General features: G+C 49.0%; 1 protein-coding gene across 4 annotated transcripts in view; it reads left to right on the plus strand.

Annotated features, from left to right (window-relative positions):
• GFUS (GDP-L-fucose synthase) overlaps positions 1–20,971 on the plus strand; it is a 27,442-nt gene extending 6,471 nt beyond the window's left edge. The window contains exons 2-12 of one of the 4 annotated variants that reach the window (XM_056518685.1): positions 5,183–5,351; positions 9,478–9,631; positions 11,252–11,366; positions 11,708–11,836; positions 11,906–11,979; positions 16,301–16,434; positions 16,520–16,584; positions 17,969–18,035; positions 18,112–18,191; positions 19,205–19,304; positions 20,548–20,970. In XM_056518685.1, coding sequence (XP_056374660.1) covers positions 9,489–9,631; positions 11,252–11,366; positions 11,708–11,836; positions 11,906–11,979; positions 16,301–16,434; positions 16,520–16,584; positions 17,969–18,035; positions 18,112–18,191; positions 19,205–19,304; positions 20,548–20,603 — 963 coding nt within the window. In that variant the 5' untranslated portion in view covers positions 5,183–5,351; positions 9,478–9,488 and the 3' untranslated portion in view covers positions 20,604–20,970. Of the gene's footprint in view, positions 1–4,942; positions 5,362–9,477; positions 9,632–11,251; positions 11,367–11,707; positions 11,837–11,905; positions 11,980–16,300; positions 16,435–16,519; positions 16,585–17,968; positions 18,036–18,111; positions 18,192–19,204; positions 19,305–20,547 lie in introns of those variants that run through there. The other 3 variants (XM_056518684.1, XM_056518686.1, XM_056518687.1) reach the window with 3 other exon arrangements.
• The last annotated feature ends 1,766 nt before the right edge of the window (positions 20,972–22,737 follow it).

The raw sequence follows: 22,737 nt of genomic DNA on the forward strand, positions 1-22,737 counted from the left end.
ATACGGGGGGGGGTGCGGTGCGGTATAGGTATACGGGGGGGGGGTGCGGTATAGGTATACAGGGGAGGTGCGTGTGGGGGGTGCGGTATAGGTATACAGTGACCGTGTGTGGTGAGGTGTGTGTGGGGCGGTATATGTATACAGGGGGGGGTGTGTGGGGGGCGGTATATGTATACAGGGGGGGGGTGTGGGGGGCGGTATATGTATACAGGGGGGGGGGGTGTGGGGGGGCGGTATATGTATACAGGGGGGGGGGGGTGGGGGGCGGTATATGTATACAGGGGGGGGGGTGTGGGGGGCGGTATATGTATACAGGGGGGGGGTGTGGGGGGGCGGTATATGTATACAGGGGGGGTGTGTGTGGGGGCGGTATATGTATACAGGGGGGGTGTGTGTGGGGGGGGGCGGTATATGTATACAGTGACCGGTGTGGTGAGGTGTGTGTGGGGCGGTATATGTATACAGGGGAGATGTGTGTGTGGGGGCGGTATATGTATACAGGGGGGGGTGTGTGTGGGGGGCGGTATATGTATACAGGGGGGGTGTGTGTGGGGGGCGGTATATGTATACAGGGGGAGGTGTGGGGGGGGGGGCGGTATATGTATACAGTGACCGGTGTGGTGAGGTGTGTGTGGGGCAGTATATGTATACAGGGGAGATGTGTGTGTGTGTGGGGCGGTATATGTATACAGGGGGGGTGTGTGGGGGGCGGTATATGTATACAGGGGGGGGTGTGTGGGGGGCGGTATATGTATACAGGGGGAGGTGTGTGTGGGGGGCGGTATATGTATACAGGGGGGGGTGTGTGTGTGTGGTGCGGTATATGTATACAGGGAAGGTGTGTGTGGTGCGGTATATGTATACAGGGAAGGTGTGTGTGTGGGGCGGTATATGTATACAGGGGAGGTGTGTGTGGGGGGGGGGGGGCGGTATATGTATACAGGGGAGGTGTGTGTGGGGGGGGGGCGGTATATGTATACAGGGGAGGTGTGTGTGGTGGGCGGTATATGTATACAGGGGAGGTGTGTGTGTGTTGTGTGTGTGTGTGGTGCGGTATATGTATACAGGGAAGGTGTGTGTGGGGCGGTATATGTATACAGGGAAGGTGTGTGTGGGGTGGTATATGTATACAGGGAAGGTGTGTGTGGGGCGGTATATGTATACAGGGAAGGTGTGTGTGGGTGTTGTGTGTGGGGCGGTATATGTATACAGGGAAGGTGTGTGTGTGGGGCGGTATATGTATACAGGGAAGGTGTGTGTGGGGTGCGGTATATGTATACAGGGGAGGTGTGTGTGGGGTGCGGTATATGTATACAGGGGAGGTGTGTGTGGGGTGCGGTATATTTATACAGGGGAGGTGTGTGTGGGGGTGCGGTATATTTATACAGGGGAGGTGTGTGTGGGGTGCGGTATATGTATACAGGGGAGGTGTGTGTGGGGTGCGGTATATGTATACAGGGGAGGTGTGTGTGGTGCGGTATATGTATACAGGGAAGGTGTGTGTGGGGCGGTATATGTATACAGGGAAGGTGTGTGTGGGGCGGTATATGTATACAGGGAAGGTGTGTGTGGGGCGGTATATGTATACAGGGGGGGGGGGTGTGGGGGGGGGCGGTATATGTATACAGGGGAGGTGTGTGTGGGGGGGGGCGGTATATGTATACAGTGACCGGTGTGGTGAGGTGTGTGTGTGTGTGTGTGTGGTGCGGTATATGTATACAGGGGAGATGTGTGGGGGGGGCGGTATATGTATACAGTGACCGGTGTGTGGTGAGGTGTGTGTGGTGCGGTATATGTATACAGGGAAGGTGTGTGTGGTGCGGTATATGTATACAGGGAAGGTGTGTGTGGGGCGGTATATGTATACAGGGGAGGTGTGTGTGGGGGGGGGGGGCGGTATATGTATACAGTGACCGGTGTGGTGAGGTGTGTGTGTGGGGCGGTATATGTATACAGTGACCGGTGTGGTGAGGTGTGTGTGTGGGGCGGTATATGTATACAGGGGAGGTGTGTGTGGGGGGGGGGGGGGGGGCGGTATATGTATACAGGGGAGGTGTGTGTGGGGGGGGGGGCGGTATATGTATACAGGGGAGGTGTGTGTGGTGGGCGGTATATGTATACAGGGGAGGTGTGTGTGTGTGTGTGTGTGGTGCGGTATATGTATACAGGGAAGGTGTGTGTGGGGCGGTATATGTATACAGGGAAGGTGTGTGTGGGGCGGTATATGTATACAGGGAAGGTGTGTGTGTGGGGGGGGGGGCGGTATATGTATACAGGGGAGGTGTGTGTGGGGGGGGGGGCGGTATATGTATACAGGGGAGGTGTGTGTGGTGGGCGGTATATGTATACAGGGGAGGTGTGTGTGTGGGGGCGGTATATGTATACAGGGAAGGTGTGTGTGGGGCGGTATATGTATACAGGGAAGGTGTGTGTGGGGGCGGTATATGTATACAGGGAAGGTGTGTTTGGGGCGGTATATGTATACAGGGAAGGTGTGTGTGTGGGGCGGTATATGTATACAGGGAAGGTGTGTGTGGGGCGGTATATGTATACAGGGGAGGTGTGTGTGGGGTGCGGTATATGTATACAGGGGAGGTGTGTGTGGGGTGCGGTATATTTATACAGGGAAGGTGTGTGTGGGGCGGTATATGTATACAGGGAAGGTGTGTGTGGGGCGGTATATGTATACAGGGAAGGTGTGTGTGGGGGCGGTATATGTATACAGAGAAGGTGTGTGTGGGGCGGTATATGTATACAGGGGGGGTGTGTGGGGGGGGCGGTATATGTATACATGGGAGGTGTGTGTGGGGGGGGGCGGTATATGTATACAGTGACCGGTGTGGTGAGGTGTGTGTGTGTGTGGTGCGGTATATGTATACAGGGGAGATGTGTGGGGGGGGGCGGTATATGTATACAGTGACCGGTGTGGTGAGGTGTGTGTGGGGCGGTATATGTATACAGGGAAAGTGTGTGTGGGGCGGTATATGTATACAGGGAAGGTGTGTGTGGGGCGGTATATGTATACAGGGAAGGTGTGTGTGGGGCGGTATATGTATACAGGGGAGGTGTGTGTGGGGTGCGGTATATTTATACAGGGAAGGTGTGTGTGGGGCGGTATATGTATACAGGGAAGGTGTGTGTGGGGCGGTATATGTATACAGGGAAGGTGTGTGTGGGGCGGTATATGTATACAGGGAAGGTGTGTGTGGGGCGGTATATGTATACAGGGAAGGTGTGTGTGTGGGGCGGTATATGTATACAGGGAAGGTGTGTGTGTGGGGCGGTATATGTATACAGGGGGGGGTGTGTGGGGGGGGCGGTATATGTATACAGTGACCGGTGTGGTGAGGTGTGTGTGTGGGGGGCGGTACATGTATACAGGGGAGGTGTGTGTGTGGGGCGGTATATGTATACAGGGGAGGTGTGTGTGGGGGGGGCGGTATATGTATACAGTGACCGGTGTGGTGAGGTGTGTGTGGGGGCGGTATATGTATACAGGGGAGATGTGTGTGGGGGGCGGTATATGTATACAGGGAAGGTGTGTGTGGGGCGGTATATGTATACAGGGGAGGTGTGTGTGGGGTGCGGTATATTTATACAGGGGAGGTGTGTGTGGGGTGCGGTATATTTATACAGGGAAGGTGTGTGTGGGGCGGTATATGTATACAGGGAAGGTGTGTGTGGGGCGGTATATGTATACAGGGAAGGTGTGTGTGGGGCGGTATATGTATACAGGGAAGGTGTGTGTGGGGCGGTATATGTATACAGTGGAGGTGTGTGTGGGGCGGTATATGTATACAGGGAAGGTGTGTGTGGGGCGGTATATGTATACAGGGAAGGTGTGTGTGGGGCGGTATATGTATACAGGGAAGGTGTGTGTGGGGCGGTATATGTATACAGGGGAGGTGTGTGTGGGGCGGTATATGTATACAGGGAAGGTGTGTGTGTGGGGCGGTATATGTATACAGGGAAGGTGTGTGTGGGGCGGTATATGTATACAGGGAAGGTGTGTGTGGGGCGGTATATGTATACAGGGGGGGTGTGTGGGGGGGCGGTATATGTATACAGGGGAGGTGTGTGTGGGGGGGGCGGTATATGTATACAGTGACCGGTGTGGTGAGGTGTGTGTGTGTGTGGGGGGCGGTATATGTATACAGGGGAGGTGTGTGTGGGGGGGAGGTATATGTATACAGTGACCGGTGTGGTGAGGTGTGTGTGGGGCGGTATATGTATACAGGGGGGGGTGTGTGGGGGGGGGCGGTATATGTATACAGGGGAGATGTGTGGGGGGGGGGGGGTATATGTATACAGGGGGGGTGTGGGGGGGGGCGGTATATGTATACAGGGGGGGTGTGTGGGGGGGGGCGGTATATGTATACAGGGGGGGGTGTGGGGGGGGCGGTATATGTATACAGGGGGGGTGTGTGGGGGGGGGCGGTATATGTATACAGGGAAGGTGTGTGTGGGGCGGTATATGTATACAGGGGAGGTGTGTGTGGGGGGGGCGGTATATGTATACAGTGACCGGTGTGGTGAGGTGTGTGTGGGGGCGGTACATGTATACAGGGGAGATGTGTGTGGGGGGGCGGTATATGTATACAGGGGGTGTGTGTGGGGGGGCGGTACCGCCAGGCAGTGGTCGGTGTGCACAGCTCCTGTGGGGGGCTCCTATGTTGTGATTTCTTAAAGGGGCAGTACACACCTCCTCAGTCTCTATCAGCCATGTAACCTTTGTAACCGAACTTCTCGGCTCGGCAGTTGATGACTTATCCTGCATAAATTAGTTCAGCTTTCCGGTGCTCCGGTGGGCTGGAAAAGGTGGATACAGTCCTAGGAAAGAGTCTTCTAGGACTGTATCCACCTTTTCCAGCCCACCGGAGCACCGGAAAGCTGAACTAATTTATGCAGGATAAGTCATCAACTGCCGAGCCGAGAAGTTCGGTGACGAATCGAATTTACTGTAAGTTCGCTCATCTCTACTCTGCCAGTTTCCAGGATTGTCAGTATTCAGGGTTATAGTAGGGGTGGGTGCTCTGGGTGACCCCCCCCCCCAGGGGGGCGGGTGCGCTGAGTGATCAGTATTGTTTCCATTCACTGGCTGCCTGCAGAGCTCTTGCACCTGATGAGGGAAGTATTTTGTGGTCGCTCCCGCTCTATTGTTCTGCGTCTCCTCCCTCATCAGGAGCTTTTTACCTTCAGTCACCGGTGAAGAACAAACCTGAAACGTCATCACCTGCAGCGGAAAGAAACGTCTGAAAAAGCCGGATTGTGGCGCAATCCACTCGTAGTCAGTGAGGAGGAGAAACCTGCTTTATATAGTCACTTTACAACGCGTTTCAAACTGCTGTCAGGTATATACAGGCTTACATGTGTATATATACAGGCTTACGTGCGTATATATACAGGCTTACATGTGTATATATACAGGCTTACGTGTGTATATATACAGGCTTACGTGTGTATATATACAGGCTTACATGCGTATATATATACAGGCTTACGTGTGTGTATATATACAGGCTTACGTGTGTATATATACAGGCTTACATGTGTATATATACAGGCTTACGTGTGTATATATACAGGCTTACGTGTGTGTATATATACAGGCTTACGTGTGTGTATATATACAGGCTTACGTGTGTGTATATATACAGGCTTACGTGTGTGTATATATACAGGCTTACGTGTGTGTATATATACAGGCTTACGTGTGTGTATATATACAGGCTTACGTGTGTGTATATATACAGGCTTACGTGTGTGTATATATACAGGCTTACGTGTGTGTATATATACAGGCTTACGTGTGTGTATATATACAGGCTTACGTGTGTGTATATATACAGGCTTACGTGTGTGTATATATACAGGCTTACGTGTGTGTATATATACAGGCTTACGTGTGTGTATATATACAGGCTTACGTGTGTGTATATATACAGGCTTACGTGTGTGTATATATACAGGCTTACGTGTGTATATATACAGGCTTACATGTGTGTATATATACACAGGCTTATGTGTGTGTATATACAGGCTTACGTGTGTATATATACAGGCTTACATGCGTATATATACAGGCTTACATGTGTATATATACAGGCTTACGTGTGTATATATACAGGCTTACGTGTGTATATATACAGGCTTACGTGTGTATATATACAGGCTTACGTGTGTATATATACAGGCTTACGTGTGTATATATACAGGCTTACATGCGTGTATATATACAGGCTTACGTGTGTATATATACAGGCTTACATGCGTATATATACAGGCTTACGTGTGTATATATATATACAGGCTTACATGCGTATATATACAGGCTTACGTGTGTATATATACAGGCTTACATGCGTATATATACAGGCTTACATGCGTATATATATATATATATACAGGCTTACGTGTGTATATATACAGGCTTACATGCGTATATATACAGGCTTACATGCGTATATATACAGGCTTACATGCGTGTATATACAGGCTTACGTGTGTGTGTATATACAGGCTTACATGCGTATATATATATATACAGGCTTACGTGTGTATATATACAGGCTTACGTGTGTATATATACAGGCTTACATGCGTATATATACAGGCTTACATGCGTATATATACAGGCTTACATGCGTATATATACAGGCTTACATGTGTGTGTATATACAGGCTTACATGCGTATATATACAGGCTTACATGCGTATATATACAGGCTTACATGCGTATATATACAGGCTTACATGTGTGTGTATATACAGGCTTACATGCGTATATATACAGGCTTACATGCGTATATATACAGGCTTACATGCGTATATATACAGGCTTACATGCGTATATATACAGGCTTACATGTGTGTGTATATACAGGCTTACATGCGTATATATACAGGCTTACATGCGTATATATACAGGCTTACATGCGTATATATACAGGCTTACGTGTGTGTGTATATACAGGCTTACATGCGTATATATACAGGCTTACATGCGTATATATACAGGCTTACGTGTGTGTGTGTATATACAGGCTTACGTGCGCGTGTGTATATACAGGCTTACGTGCGCGTGTGTATATACAGGCTTACGTGCGCGTGTGTATATACAGGCTTACATGCGTATATATACAGGCTTACGTGCGCGTGTGTATATACAGGCTTACGTGCGCGTGTGTATATACAGGCTTACGTGCGCGTGTGTATATACAGGCTTACGTGCGCGTGTGTATATACAGGCTTACGTGCGCGTGTGTATATACAGGCTTACGTGCGCGTGTGTATATACAGGCTTACGTGCGCGTGTGTATATACAGGCTTACGTGCGCGTGTGTATATACAGGCTTACGTGCGCGTGTGTATATACAGGCTTACGTGCGCGTGTGTATATACAGGCTTACGTGCGCGTGTGTATATACAGGCTTACGTGCGCGTGTGTATATACAGGCTTACGTGCGCGTGTGTATATACAGGCTTACGTGCGCGTGTGTATATACAGGCTTACGTGCGCGTGTGTATATACAGGCTTACGTGCGCGTGTGTATATACAGGCTTACGTGTGTGTATATACAGGCTTACGTGTGTGTGTATATACAGGCTTACGTGTGTGTGTATATACAGGCTTACGTGTGTGTGTGTATATACAGGCTTACGTGTGTGTGTGTATATACAGGCTTACGTGTGTGTGTATATACAGGCTTACGTGTGTGTGTGTATATACAGGCTTACGTGTGTGTGTGTATATACAGGCTTACGTGTGTGTTGTGTGTGTGTATATACAGGCTTACATGCGTGTGTATATACAGGCTTACATGCGTGTGTGTGTATATACAGGCTTACGTGTGTGTGTATATACAGGCTTACGTGTGTGTGTATATACAGGCTTACGTGTGTGTATATACAGGCTTACGTGTGTGTGTGTATATACAGGCTTACATGCGTGTGTATATACAGGCTTACATGCGTGTGTATATACAGGCTTACGTGTGTGTATATATACAGGCTTACGTGCGCGCGTGTATATACAGGCTTACGTGCGCGCGTGTATATACAGGCTTACGTGCGCGTGTGTATATACAGGCTTACGTGCGCGTGTGTATATACAGGCTTACGTGCGCGCGTGTATATACAGGCTTACGTGCGCGCGTGTATATACAGGCTTACGTGCGCGTGTGTATATACAGGCTTACGTGCGCGTGTGTATATACAGGCTTACGTGCGCGTGTGTATATACAGGCTTACGTGCGCGTGTGTATATACAGGCTTACGTGCGCGTGTGTATATACAGGCTTACGTGCGCGTGTGTATATACAGGCTTACGTGCGCGTGTGTATATACAGGCTTACGTGCGCGTGTGTATATACAGGCTTACGTGCGCGTGTGTATATACAGGCTTACGTGCCGTGTGTATATACAGGCTTACGTGCGTGTGTATATACAGGCTTACGTGCGCGTGTGTATATACAGGCTTACGTGCGCGTGTGTATATACAGGCTTACGTGCGCGTGTGTATATACAGGCTTACGTGTGTGTGTGTATATACAGGCTTACGTGTGTGTGTATATACAGGCTTACATGTGTGTATATATACAGGCTTACGTGTGTGTGTATATACAGGCTTACATGTGTGTATATATACAGGCTTACGTGCGCGTGTGTATATACAGGCTTACGTGTGTGTGTGTATATACAGGCTTACATGCGTGTGTATATACAGGCTTACGTGTGTGTGTATATACAGGCTTACGTGCGCGTGTGTATATACAGGCTTACGTGCGTGTGTATATACAGGCTTACGTGCGCGTGTGTATATACAGGCTTACGTGCGTGTGTATATACAGGCTTACAGAGATGGTGGAAATGAGGATGATGAGGATGGAGTAGGATGGAGGTGAGGGGGGTGGGGTTACATGGGGGGGTCATGTGAGGGGGTGGGGTTACGTGAGGGTCATGTGAGGGGGTGGGGTTACGTGAGGGTCATGTGAGGGGGTGGGGTTACGTGAGGGTCATGTGAGGGGGTGGGGTTACGTGAGGGTCATGTGAGGGGGTGGGGTTACGTGAGGGGGTCATGTGAGGGGGTGGGGTTACATGGGGGGGTCATGTGAGGGGGTGGGGTTACGTGAGGGGGTGGGGTTACGTGGGGGGGTCATGTGAGGGGGTGGGGTTACGTGGGGGGGTCATGTGAGGGGGTGGGGTTACGTGGGGGGTCATGTGAGGGGGTGGGGTTACGTGAGGGTCATGTGAGGGGGTGGGGTTACGTGAGGGGGTCATGTGAGGGGGTGGGGTTACGTGAGGGTCATGTGAGGGGGTGGGGTTACGTGAGGGGGTAATGTGAGGGGGTGGGGTTACGTGAGGGTCATGTGAGGGGGTGGGGTTACGTGGGGGGGTCATGTGAGGGGGGTGGGGTTACGTGAGGGGGTGGGGTTACGTGGGGGGTGCGGTAACGTGAGCTTTCATTCTTCTCTACAGGATAAATCACTATGGCAGAAAATAAACCAAAGCGAATCCTTGTGACCGGAGGGTCCGGGCTGGTGGGGAAGGCCATCGAGAGGGCGGTGGAGGAGGGCGAGGGGCGGCCGGACGAGGAATGGATCTTCTTATCATCCAAGGACGCCGACCTCACGTGAGTGCAAAATGACTGTAGGAGCTGTCCTGGGACTGTCACTGGGGTCTGTAGGGACTGTCACTGGCGTCTGTAGGGACTGTCCTCTGCCTGTCACTGGCGTCTGTAGGGGCTGTCACTGGCGTCTGTAGGGGCTATCCTCTGCCTGTCACTGGCGTCTGTAGGGGCTGTCACTGGCGTCTGTAGGGGCTGTCACTGGCGTCTGTAGGGGCTGTCACTGGCGTCTGTAGGGGCTGTCACTGGCGTCTGTAGGGGCTGTCACTGGCGTCTGTAGGGGCTGTCACTGGCGTCTGTAGGGGGCTGTCACTGGCGTCTGCGGGGGCTGTCACTGGCGTCTGCGGGGGCTGTCACTGGCGTCTGCGGGGGCTGTCACTGGCGTCTGTAGGGGGCTGTCACTGGCGTCTGTAGGGGGCTGTCACTGGCGTCTGTAGGGGGCTGTCACTGGCGTCTGTAGGGGGCTGTCACTGGCGTCTGTAGGGGGCTGTCACTGGCGTCTGTAGGGGGCTGTCACTGGCGTCTGTAGGGGGCTGTCACTGGCGTCTGTAGGGGGCTGTCACTGGCGTCTGTAGGGGGCTGTCACTGGCGTCTGTAGGGGGCTGTCACTGGCGTCTGTAGGGGGCTGTCACTGGCGTCTGTAGGGGGCTGTCACTGGCGTCTGTAGGGGGCTGTCACTGGCGTCTGTAGGGGGCTGTCACTGGCGTCTGTAGGGGGCTGTCACTGGCGTCTGTAGGGGGCTGTCACTGGCGTCTGTAGGGGGCTGTCACTGGCGTCTGTAGGGGGCTGTCACTGGCGTCTGTAGGGGGCTGTCACTGGCGTCTGTAGGGGGCTGTCACTGGCGTCTGTAGGGGGCTGTCACTGGCGTCTGTAGGGGGCTGTCACTGGCGTCTGTAGGGGGCTGTCACTGGCGTCTGTAGGGGGCTGTCACTGGCGTCTGTAGGGGGCTGTCACTGGCGTCTGTAGGGGGCTGTCACTGGCGTCTGTAGGGGGCTGTCACTGGCGTCTGTAGGGGGCTGTCACTGGCGTCTGTAGGGGGCTGTCACTGGCGTCTGTAGGGGGCTGTCACTGGCGTCTGTAGGGGGCTGTCACTGGCGTCTGTAGGGGGCTGTCCTCTGCCTGTCACTGGCGTCTGCAGGGGCTGTCACTGGCGTCTGCGGGGGCTGTCACTGGCGTCTGCGGGGGGCTGTCACTGGCGTCTGCAGGGGGCTGTCACTGGCGTCTGCAGGGGGCTGTCACTGGCGTCTGTAGGGGGCTGTCACTGGCGTCTGTAGGGGGCTGTCACTGGCGTCTGTAGGGGGCTGTCACTGGCGTCTGTAGGGGGCTGTCACTGGCGTCTGTAGGGGGCTGTCACTGGCGTCTGTAGGGGGCTGTCACTGGCGTCTGTAGGGGGCTGTCACTGGCGTCTGTAGGGGGCTGTCACTGGCGTCTGTAGGGGGCTGTCCTCTGCCTGTCACTGGCGTCTGTAGGGGGCTGTCACTGGCGTCTGTAGGGGGCTGTCACTGGCGTCTGTAGGGGCTGTCCTCTGCCTGTCACTGGCGTCTGTAGGGGCTGTCACTGGCGTCTGTAGGGGCTGTCCTCTGCCTGTCGCCATCATCCGCTCAGTCTTTCTCTCGTTCCTCGCAGTGACACTAAGGACACCCGAGCGCTGTTTGAGAAGCACCGACCGACACACGTCATACACTTGGCCGCCATGGTCGGAGGACTTTTCCGTAACATGAAGTTTAACCTGGATTTCCTGGTAAGATCCCGGAACGCTGCACTTACTGTATAAGGAGGAGGGTGATGATCCCAGCGATGTCTTATCCTCCAGAGCTGCACTCACTATTCTGCTGTTCTATCATGTCTTATCCTCGAGAGCTGCACTCACTATTCTGCTGTTACATCATGTCTTATCCTCCAGAGCCGCACTCACTATTCTGCTGTTACATCATGTCTTATCCTCCAGAGCTGCACTCACTATTCTGCTGTTACATCATGTCTCATCCTCCAGAGCTGCACTCACTATTCTGCTGTTCTGTCTTATATCTCAGCTTGTAGCTCCTGCAGAGTTGTGCCGCTTACAAGGATCTTGTTCCGTAGAGAAAGAACTTGCAGATGAATGACAACGTGCTGCATACCTCCTACGAGCTGGGGGTCCAGAAGGTCGTCTCCTGCCTCTCCACCTGCATCTTCCCAGACAAGACCACCTACCCCATAGACGAGACCATGGTAAGTGGACGGCGCCCCCTGAGATATACTCCCCCATTGCTGCTGCCTCTAATCCCATCTCCCCTGCAGATCCACAATGGGCCCCCGCACAGCTCCAACTTCGGCTATTCCTATGCCAAGAGGATGATCGACGTCCAGAACAGGTGACGGTAAACTCCACCGCAACAGTGACCATGCGAGGAGGCGCAGCCGTACGGGTGTAACGTGTAGTGGCGGCCATATTAATTGTCACTCCCAATAACCGATATAACAGAGGAAAATGGGTACTGTCACTTTAAAAAATCTTTTGACATGTTATAGAGACTTTATCAGTCTGTCAACCAGGGTGCCTCCAGCTGTTGTAAAACTACAACTCCCAGCAGACCCCCAGGCTGTCCGGGCATGCTGAGAGTTGTAGTTTTGCAACAGCTGGAGGGCTGCAGATTAGATATCCTGGTTCTAGGGCAGTGTAACCCAACCATTGTGCCTCCAGCTGTTGCAAAACTACAAATCCCGGACAGCCGACAGCTTGTCCCGGCATGCTGGGAGTTGTAGTGGAGCTAAAAGAGCTGCAGATTGGATACAGAGCCAGGGTGCCTCCAGCTGTTGTAAAACTACAACTGCCAGCATGAAAGGACAAGCTTTTGGTTGTCTGGGAGTTTGTTTTACAACAGCTGGAGGCACAGTGGTTGGGTAACACTGCTCTAGGACCAGGTTATCTAATCTGCAGCCCTCCATCTGTTGCAGAACTACAACTCCCAGCATGCCCGGACAGCCAGAGGCTGGAGGGAACAGCTGGAGGCACCCTGGGATTCTCTACACTTCTAATGCTCGGGTCTACACTCCGATCCCGTAATAGTACACTTTACTCCTCTATGGTCAGTATGTGACGGTACACTTTACTCCTCTATGATTAGTATGTGACGGTACACTTTACTCCTCTATGGTCAGTATGTGACGGTACACTTTACTCCTCTATGGTCAGTATGTGACGGTACACTTTACTCCTCTATGGTCAGTATGTGACGGTACACTTTACTCCTCTATGGTCAGTATGTGACGGTACACTTTACTCCTCTATGGTCAGTATGTGACGGTACACTTTACTCCTCTATGGTCAGTATGTGACGGTACACTTTACCCCTCTATGATCAGTATGTGACGGTACACTTTACTCCTCTATGGTCAGTATGTGACGGTACACTTTACCCCTCTATGGTCAGTATGTGACGGTACACTTTACTCCTCTATGGTCAGTATGTGACGGTACACTTTACTCCTCTATGGTCAGTATGTGACGGTATACTTTACTCCTCTATGGTCAGTATGTGACGGTACACTTTACTCCTCTATGGTCAGTATGTGACGGTACACTTTACTCCTCTGATCAGTATGTGACGGTACACTTTACTCCTCTATGGTCAGTATGTGACGGTACACTTTACTCCTCTATGGTCAGTATGTGACGGTACACTTTACTCCTCTATGGTCAGTATGTGACGGTACACTTTACTCCTCTATGGTCAGTATGTGACGGTACACTTTACTCCTCTATGGTCAGTATGTGACGGTACACTTTACTCCTCTATGGTCAGTATGTGACGGTACACTTTACTCCTCTATGGTCAGTATGTGACGGTACACTTTACTCCTCTATGGTCAGTATGTGACGGTACACTTTACTCCTCTATGGTCAGTATGTGACGGTACACTTTACTCCTCTATGGTCAGTATGTGACGGTACACTTTACTCCTCTATGGTCAGTATGTGACGGTACACTTTACTCCTCTATGGTCAGTATGTGACGGTACACTTTACTCCTCTATGGTCAGTATGTGACGGTACACTTTACTCCTCTATGGTCAGTATGTGACGGTACACTTTACTCCTCTATGGTCAGTATGTGACGGTACACTTTACTCCTCTATGGTCAGTATGTGACGGTACACTTTACTCCTCTATGGTCAGTATGTGACGGTACACTTTACTCCTCTATGGTCAGTATGTGACGGTACACTTTACTCCTCTATGGTCAGTATGTGACGGTACACTTTACTCCTCTATGGTCAGTATGTGACGGTACACTTTACTCCTCTATGGTCAGTATGTGACGGTACACTTTACTCCTCTATGGTCAGTATGTGACGGTACACTTTACTCCTCTATGGTCAGTATGTGACGGTACACTTTACTCCTCTATGGTCAGTATGTGACGGTACACTTTACTCCTCTATGGTCAGTATGTGACGGTACACTTTACTCCTCTATGGTCAGTATGTGACGGTACACTTTACTCCTCTATGGTCAGTATGTGACGGTATACTTTACTCCTCTGGTCAGTATGTGACGGTACACTTTACTCCTCTGATCAGTATGTGACGGTACACTTTACTCCTATGATCAGTATGTGACGGTACACTTTACTCCTCTATGGTCAGTATGTGACGGTACACTTTACTCCTCTATGGTCAGTATGTGACGGTACACTTTACTCCTCTATGGTCAGTATGTGACGGTACACTTTACTCCTCTATGGTCAGTATGTGACGGTACACTTTACTCCTCTATGGTCAGTATGTGACGGTACACTTTACTCCTCTATGGTCAGTATGTGACGGTACACTTTACTCCTCTATGGTCAGTATGTGACGGTACACTTTACTCCTCTATGGTCAGTATGTGACGGTACACTTTACTCCTCTATGGTCAGTATGTGACGGTACACTTTACTCCTCTATGGTCAGTATGTGACGGTACACTTTACTCCTCTATGGTCAGTATGTGACGGTACACTTTACTCCTCTATGGTCAGTATGTGACGGTACACTTTACTCCTCTATGGTCAGTATGTGACGGTACACTTTACTCCTCTATGGTCAGTATGTGACGGTACACTTTACTCCTCTATGGTCAGTATGTGACGGTACACTTTACTCCTCTATGGTCAGTATGTGACGGTACACTTTACTCCTCTATGGTCAGTATGTGACGGTACACTTTACTCCTCTATGGTCAGTATGTGACGGTACACTTTACTCCTCTATGGTCAGTATGTGACGGTACACTTTACTCCTCTATGGTCAGTATGTGACGGTACACTTTACTCCTCTATGGTCAGTATGTGACGGTACACTTTACTCCTCTATGGTCAGTATGTGACGGTACACTTTACTCCTCTATGGTCAGTATGTGACGGTACACTTTACTCCTCTATGGTCAGTATGTGACGGTACACTTTACTCCTCTATGGTCAGTATGTGACGGTACACTTTACTCCTCTATGGTCAGTATGTGACGGTACACTTTACTCCTCTATGGTCAGTATGTGACGGTACACTTTACTCCTCTATGGTCAGTATGTGACGGTACACTTTACTCCTCTATGGTCAGTATGTGACGGTACACTTTACTCCTCTATGGTCAGTATGTGACGGTACACTTTACTCCTCTATGGTCAGTATGTGACGGTACACTTTACTCCTCTATGGTCAGTATGTGACGGTACACTTTACTCCTCTATGGTCAGTATGTGACGGTACACTTTACTCCTCTATGGTCAGTATGTGACGGTACACTTTACTCCTCTATGGTCAGTATGTGACGGTACACTTTACTCCTCTATGGTCAGTATGTGACGGTACACTTTACTCCTCTATGGTCAGTATGTGACGGTACACTTTACTCCTCTATGGTCAGTATGTGACGGTACACTTTACTCCTCTATGGTCAGTATGTGACGGTACACTTTACTCCTCTATGGTCAGTATGTGACGGTACACTTTACTCCTCTATGGTCAGTATGTGACGGTACACTTTACTCCTCTATGGTCAGTATGTGACGGTACACTTTACTCCTCTATGGTCAGTATGTGACGGTACACTTTACTCCTCTATGGTCAGTATGTGACGGTACACTTTACTCCTCTATGGTCAGTATGTGACGGTACACTTTACTCCTCTATGGTCAGTATGTGACGGTACACTTTACTCCTCTATGGTCAGTATGTGACGGTACACTTTACTCCTCTATGGTCAGTATGTGACGGTACACTTTACTCCTCTATGGTCAGTATGTGACGGTACACTTTACTCCTCTATGGTCAGTATGTGACGGTACACTTTACTCCTCTATGGTCAGTATGTGACGGTACACTTTACTCCTCTATGGTCAGTATGTTAAAGGCGTACTTCGCTGCTCAGCGTTTGGAACAAACTTCCGAACGCTGGGGCTGGGAGCTCGTGACGTCATAGCCACGCCCTCTCGATGCAAGTCTATGGGAGGGGGCGTGACAGCCGTCACGCCCCCTCCCAAAGGCTTGCAATAAGGAGGCGGGGCAGGATGTCATGAGGGGGCAGGGCTATGATGTCACAAGTTCCCAGCGCCTGCTCCAGCGTTCAGAAGTTTGTTCCAAATGCTGAGCAGCGGAGTACCCCTTTAAGTTGACATCCTCAGCAGCGACCTCCCCCTTCTCCCATCCCCCCAGGGCATACCGCGAGCAGCACGGCTGTAAGTTCACCGCAGTCATCCCCACCAATGTCTTTGGTCCCCACGATAACTTCAACATCGAGGACGGTCACGTGCTGCCGGGGCTCATCCACAAAGTCTATCTGGCTAAAAGTGAGTGTCCTCTCCCTCCATTATCTCTGATCCTTCCTTCTTGTAGTCATGAGCTAAACAACTGACCTCTACCTTGTGTTCACAGAAAACGGCTCCGCGCTCTCCATCTGGGGCACCGGAAAACCTCGCCGACAATTTATTTATTCTCTGGTGAGTTCTTCTGGTGAGATCACTGAAAGAGCTGTACTCACTATTCTGCTGGTGAGGTCACTGTGCACAAACATTACCTATCCTGTACTGATCCTGAGTTATATCCTGTATTATACTCCAGAGCTGTACTCACTATTCTGCTGGTGAGGTCACTGTGTACATACATTACATTACTTATCCTGTACTGATCCTGAGTTATATCCTGTATTATACTCCAGAGCTGAACTCACTATTCTGCTGGTGAGGTCACTGTGTACATACATTACATTACTTATCCTGTACTGATCCTGAGTTATATCCTGTATTATACTCCAGAGCTGTACTCACTATTCTGCTGGTGAGGTCACTGTGCACAAACATTACCTATCCTGTACTGATCCTGAGTTATATCCTGTATTATACTCCAGAGCTGTACTCACTATTCTGCTGGTGAGGTCACTGTGTACATACATTACATTACTTATCCTGTACTGATCCTGAGTTATATCCTGTATTATACTCCAGAGCTGAACTCACTATTCTGCTGGTGAGGTCACTGTGTACATACATTACATTACTTATCCTGTACTGATCCTGAGTTATATCCTGTATTATACTCCAGAGCTGTACTCACTATTCTGCTGGTGAGGTCACTGTGTACATACATTACATTACTTATCCTGTACTGATCCTGAGTTATATCCTGTATTATACCCCAGAGCTGTACTCACTATTCTGCTGGTGAGATCACTGTGTACATACATTACATTACTTATCCTGTACTGATCCTGAGTTATATCCTGTATTATACCCCAGAGCTGTACTCACTATTCTGCTGGTGAGATCACTGTGTACATACATTACTTATCCTGTACTGATCCTGAGTTATATCCTGTATTATACCCCAGAGCTGTACTCACTATTCTGCTGGTGAGGTCACTGTGTACATACATTACATTACTTATCCTGTACTGATCCTGAGTTATATCCTGTATTATACTCCAGAGCTGAACTCACTATTCTGCTGGTGAGGTCACTGTGTACATACATTACATTACTTATCCTGTACTGATCCTGAGTTATATCCTGTATTATACTCCAGAGCTGTACTCACTATTCTGCTGGTGAGGTCACTGTGTACATACATTACATTACTTATCCTGTACTGATCCTGAGTTATATCCTGTATTATACCCCAGAGCTGTACTCACTATTCTGCTGGTGAGATCACTGTGTACATACATTACATTACTTATCCTGTACTGATCCTGAGTTATATCCTGTATTATACCCCAGAGCTGTACTCACTATTCTGCTGGTGAGGTCACTGTGCACATACATTACATTACTTATCCTGTACTGATCCTGAGTTATATCCTGTATTTATCCCGCTCCCTTCCTCCAGGACCTGGCTCGGCTCTTTATCTGGGTGCTGCGGGAATACGAGGAGGTGGACCCCATCATCCTCTCTGGTGAGGCTCCGCCCTGTTTGATGTGTCCTTCAGGGTCCGCAGTCCTGTGTGTTATAATAACCTGTGTGTATTACAGTGGGGGAGGAGGATGAGGTGTCCATCAAGGAGGCTGCAGAGAGTATCGTGACCGCCATGGACTTTAAGGGCGAAGTTCTTGTATCCTAAATCGTGAACTGGGGCTGCGCACACGGATGGGGGGGGCGGGCACGGCTCTTACAGTCCTGTCACTTCCTGGGCAGATAGACGCTTTACATGTTTTGCGCTTGTTGCGATTTCCTCAGGTCCTGGTCACATGATTGCTCATGTACAGCGCACGTTTCTGGAGGTCCTGGTCACATGATTGCTCGTGTACTGCGCACGCTTCTCCTGGTCACATGATTGCTCGTGTACTGCGCACACTTCTCCTGGTCACATGATTGCTCGTGTACGGCGCACGCTTCTCCTGGTCACATGATTGCTCGTGTACGGCGCACGCTTCTCCTGGTCACATGATTGCTCGTGTACGGCGCACGCTTCTCCTGGTCACATGATTGCTCGTGTACAGCGCACGCTTCTCCTGGTCACATGATTGCTCGTGTACAGCGCACGCTTCTCCTGGTCACATGCTTGCTCGTGTACAGCGCACGCTTCTCCTGGTCACATGCTTGCTCGTGTACAGCGCACGCTTCTCCTGGTCACATGATTGCTCGTGTACAGCGCACGCTTCTCCTGGTCACATGATTGCTCGTGTACAGCGCACGCTTCTCCTGGTCACATGATTGCTCGTGTACAGCGCACGCTTCTCCTGGTCACATGATTGCTCGTGTACAGCGCACGCTTCTCCTGGTCACATGATTGCTCGTGTACAGCGCACGCTTCTCCTGGTCACATGATTGCTCGTGTACAGCGCACGCTTCTCCTGGTCACATGATTGCTCGTGTACAGCGCACGCTTCTCCTGGTCACATGATTGCTCGTGTACAGCGCACACTTCTCCTGGTCACATGATTGCTCGTGTACAGCGCACACTTCTCCTGGTCACATGATTGCTCGTGTACAGCGCACGCTTCTCCTGGTCACATGATTGCTCGTGTACAGCGCACACTTCTCCTGGTCACATGATTGCTCGTGTACGGCGCACGCTTCTCCTGGTCACATGCTTGCGCACGTTTTTCTTAACCTCTCACTCAGTTTGACAGCACAAAGTCTGACGGACAATTCAAGAAGACGGCGAGCAATGGCAAACTGCGGAAATACCTTCCAGACTTTAAGTTTACCCCATTTAAGCAGGGTAAGTGATCCAACACCAGGGGGCGCTAGTCTGATACCCTCCATAGAGTAAATTGTAACGGAGAAAATAATCCCAAAGAAGCTCATTTACAAACAGTCTTAAGAATCTTCTACCGTTTTTTTTGTCTGCAGCTGCTCTGCAGACCTATGTCTCCATGGTTACAGATAACAAACAAACTCTGTTGCAAAACTACAACCCCCAGCATGCCCTGACAATATAGTCAGTCACACTCTCTTTTATTGTTTTAGTACAGTGATCCTCCAGCTATTGCAGAACTACAACTCCCAGCATGGCTGTCGGATACCACCGTTTGTTTTTTTTAGGTTACTGCATTGTCTCCCAACCAGGGGGCCTCTGGCTGATGCAAAACTACAACTCCCAGCATGCCCAGATAGCCAACGGCTGTCTGAGCATGCTGGGAGTTGTAGTTTTGCAACAGCCAGAGGCCCCCTGGTTAGGAAACACTTAGCTACCGAGATGGGATCAGACTACACAGGCTTTTCCTTGTAGTCTGTTCCCATGGAGACACATAGCTCTGCATAATAGCAGAGGGAAGGGCCATGAAACCAGTGTGAACAGAGCCCATCGGACCCCCACAATTCTCACAACAAATCACTAGTTAAAGGATATGTCAACTTTTGTATCCAATTTTTTTTGTATCATTTCATCGTATTTAGCAACTTTGCAAATACTGTAATCTTTATTTAAAAAAATAAATATCTTGTTTTCTGTCTATAGCCTCCATGCAGAGCTTATCTGTCTCCATGGTAACAGACTACAAAACAATCCCTGTGTAGTCTGCTTCGAACGCTGTCCAAGCATGCTGGGAGTTGTAGTTTTGCACTAGCCGGGAGCTCCCTTATGGGTAAACCACTGGGTTACTGAAATGGGATGAAGTATTCTTGGGTGATCCGACTACACAGGGTTCATTTCGAAGTCTGTTACCATGGAGATTCATAGCTCTGCATGGAGGCTGTAGACATAATTTTAAATTTGATAAAATAATTTTCTTTTATCTTAGATACATTGGAATGATACAAAAAAAAAATGTTGGTTGCAAAAGTTGACATATCCATTAACGAGTGATGTGGCCCATTTGTTGTGAGGGTCCGATGGGCTCTGTTTACACTGGTTTCATGGCCCCTGATGGATCTTGATGTCTTGTATCAGTCACGTTGCTGGGTATTGTAGTGCAGCGTCTTCCTGTCATTGTCGCTAATAAGATTTTGCATTTTCCCCGCAGCCGTCCAGGAAACATGTGACTGGTTTAACGCCAACTACGACCAGGCCCGGAAATGACGCGGTGACGTTGAATTCTCCAATTGGACTTTAGCCACTTATATTAGAATATTATTGGTTTTGGGTTTCTGGTGTCTTCTGTGGGATCCATCGTCCTCGTCTTATCTCCTCCTATGAAGGGATATGGGGCGTATCCACTGATGACACCTATCTATGCAAATCATTGGCCGATCAGCACAGGGTTCACTTACTTATTGAGCAGCCCGGTGGGTATGAACGTTCTCTACATCCCGTATACAGCCGTGACTTCTCGGGATGATTCCCTCTCCACCCCCCCCCCCACAGAAGACGCTAGAGATGGTCTCGGTCCACGCGTTTGGGGGGGGGTCATAGTCCTCCTGATCTTTAGTTCAACCCTCTAAATAAATTCTTTATCATTTTCCATGACGTCTCCTCTGTTATTAGAGTGCGCCAGGAGGTGGCTCCCCACCACTGTGGGTTGTGCTCTTGCCTGCATCTAAACAGTTTCCTGGTGAATGAAAGGGGTTCACCAGGAAACAAATTGGTCCAGTATTGTACTTTGTATCGTATTATATATTTCATTGCACCACAGTGTTTCTATCTGCCTATTATGTCATATTAGGAAAGTTAGTTGGGAAATAACTTCTTATTTACCTATATGGCACAACTCTATGGTGGTTACATACATAATAGATAACCAATGCTATTCCCCTGAGGAAGCTATGGAATGCAGCGGAACCACGTTGGACCAAAACAGTTGGTACAATAGTCAATAGTAGAAAAGAACAAACTCGGCACTGCTTCCTTAATTGTTAACACCTGACATCCAATGCCTCTGCTGGCTCAACCACGTCTGATGGTGCTCACTGGTAATAGCAAAGTCCAATGCAAACAATCTGTAGAAAAGAGAAAAGAAAACCAGGGCAACTCACCAAGTACGTAAACTTCAAGCTTCTTTATTGTTCCATGAAGGGTATAAACAGTGCAAGACACGGGTGGACAAACAGGGGGACGTTCGTTCGGGGCTACGGTGCCGTTTCGCAAGATATGCTTCAACTGGCCCACATCGTCTTCCAGCCGGAAACACATTTAAATAACCCTCCCCTCCGTTGCTATAGAAATGAGCCAAACAAAAGGTAAGTGCAATTAAAAATGTTAAAAACAACTGTGTGATACTCCTAAGATTTTCATTTATGTTAGTAATGCACTGAGCTCAGTACGTTCATTAAGACCTAAAGGCCCCATTGCTTCCAACCGAAGAATCCATTTAGTTTCATTTCTTAACAGTATTTCTTCTCTATTTTTCCCAGCAACACCATGTTCGATCCTTTCAAGTCCGGCAAAATGGAATCCATATTTTTCTTTAGAATGAAATTCATTAATATGTTGAATAAATCTAGTGGCTCCGATGCCGGTCCTGAGGGATCGAACATGTTCGCGGATTCTGTGAAATAAGGGCCTTTTTGTCTTCCCAATATAAAATAATTTACATTTACATACCAATACGTAAACCACATGAGAGGATCTGCATGTAATACATTGTTTCACATTAATAGTATTACCTGCTAATTCTACAATTCTACATTTCATATTTAGAGAGCAAAATGAACATGAACCGCAAATAAAATTCCCTTTTGGGCGTAATTCAGACAGCCAATTCTGTCCCGCTGCATTTTTTCCTTTTTTCAATAAGTCTCCAACTGTTTTAGTTTTTCTATATGTAACAATCGGTTTTTCATTAGTAATTACTGCTATGTCAGCATCTTCTTGTAAAATATACCAATTATTCGTAATAGCTTTTTTCACTACATTATTAATAGGAGTATTTGAAAAAGAAAAAACGCAACGTTTGTTGTTTTTTCTGTCTTTCGTTTTCAGCAAAACTTCTCTTGGTATTCGATCTATTTTCTTTCTTGCATCTAAAATTAAATTAAGAGGATAACCTCTCTGTTCCAAACGATACTGTAAGTCATCTGCCTGTTTTTGAAACAGTATGGGACTGCTGTTAATTCATTTTAGTCTGACTAGCTGACTGTATGGGATACTATTTTTGACCTGGGGGGAATGGGATGATTGATAATGTAACAATGAATTTTTGGCAATCGATTTTCTAAAACCAGATGTCACTATATTGCTATCCACAATATCTATCTGTACATCTAGAAATTCAAGA

The sequence above is a fragment of the Hyla sarda genome, chromosome 5 (assembly GCF_029499605.1).
Source record: "Hyla sarda isolate aHylSar1 chromosome 5, aHylSar1.hap1, whole genome shotgun sequence".
Classification (NCBI taxonomy): domain Eukaryota; kingdom Metazoa; phylum Chordata; class Amphibia; order Anura; family Hylidae; genus Hyla; species Hyla sarda.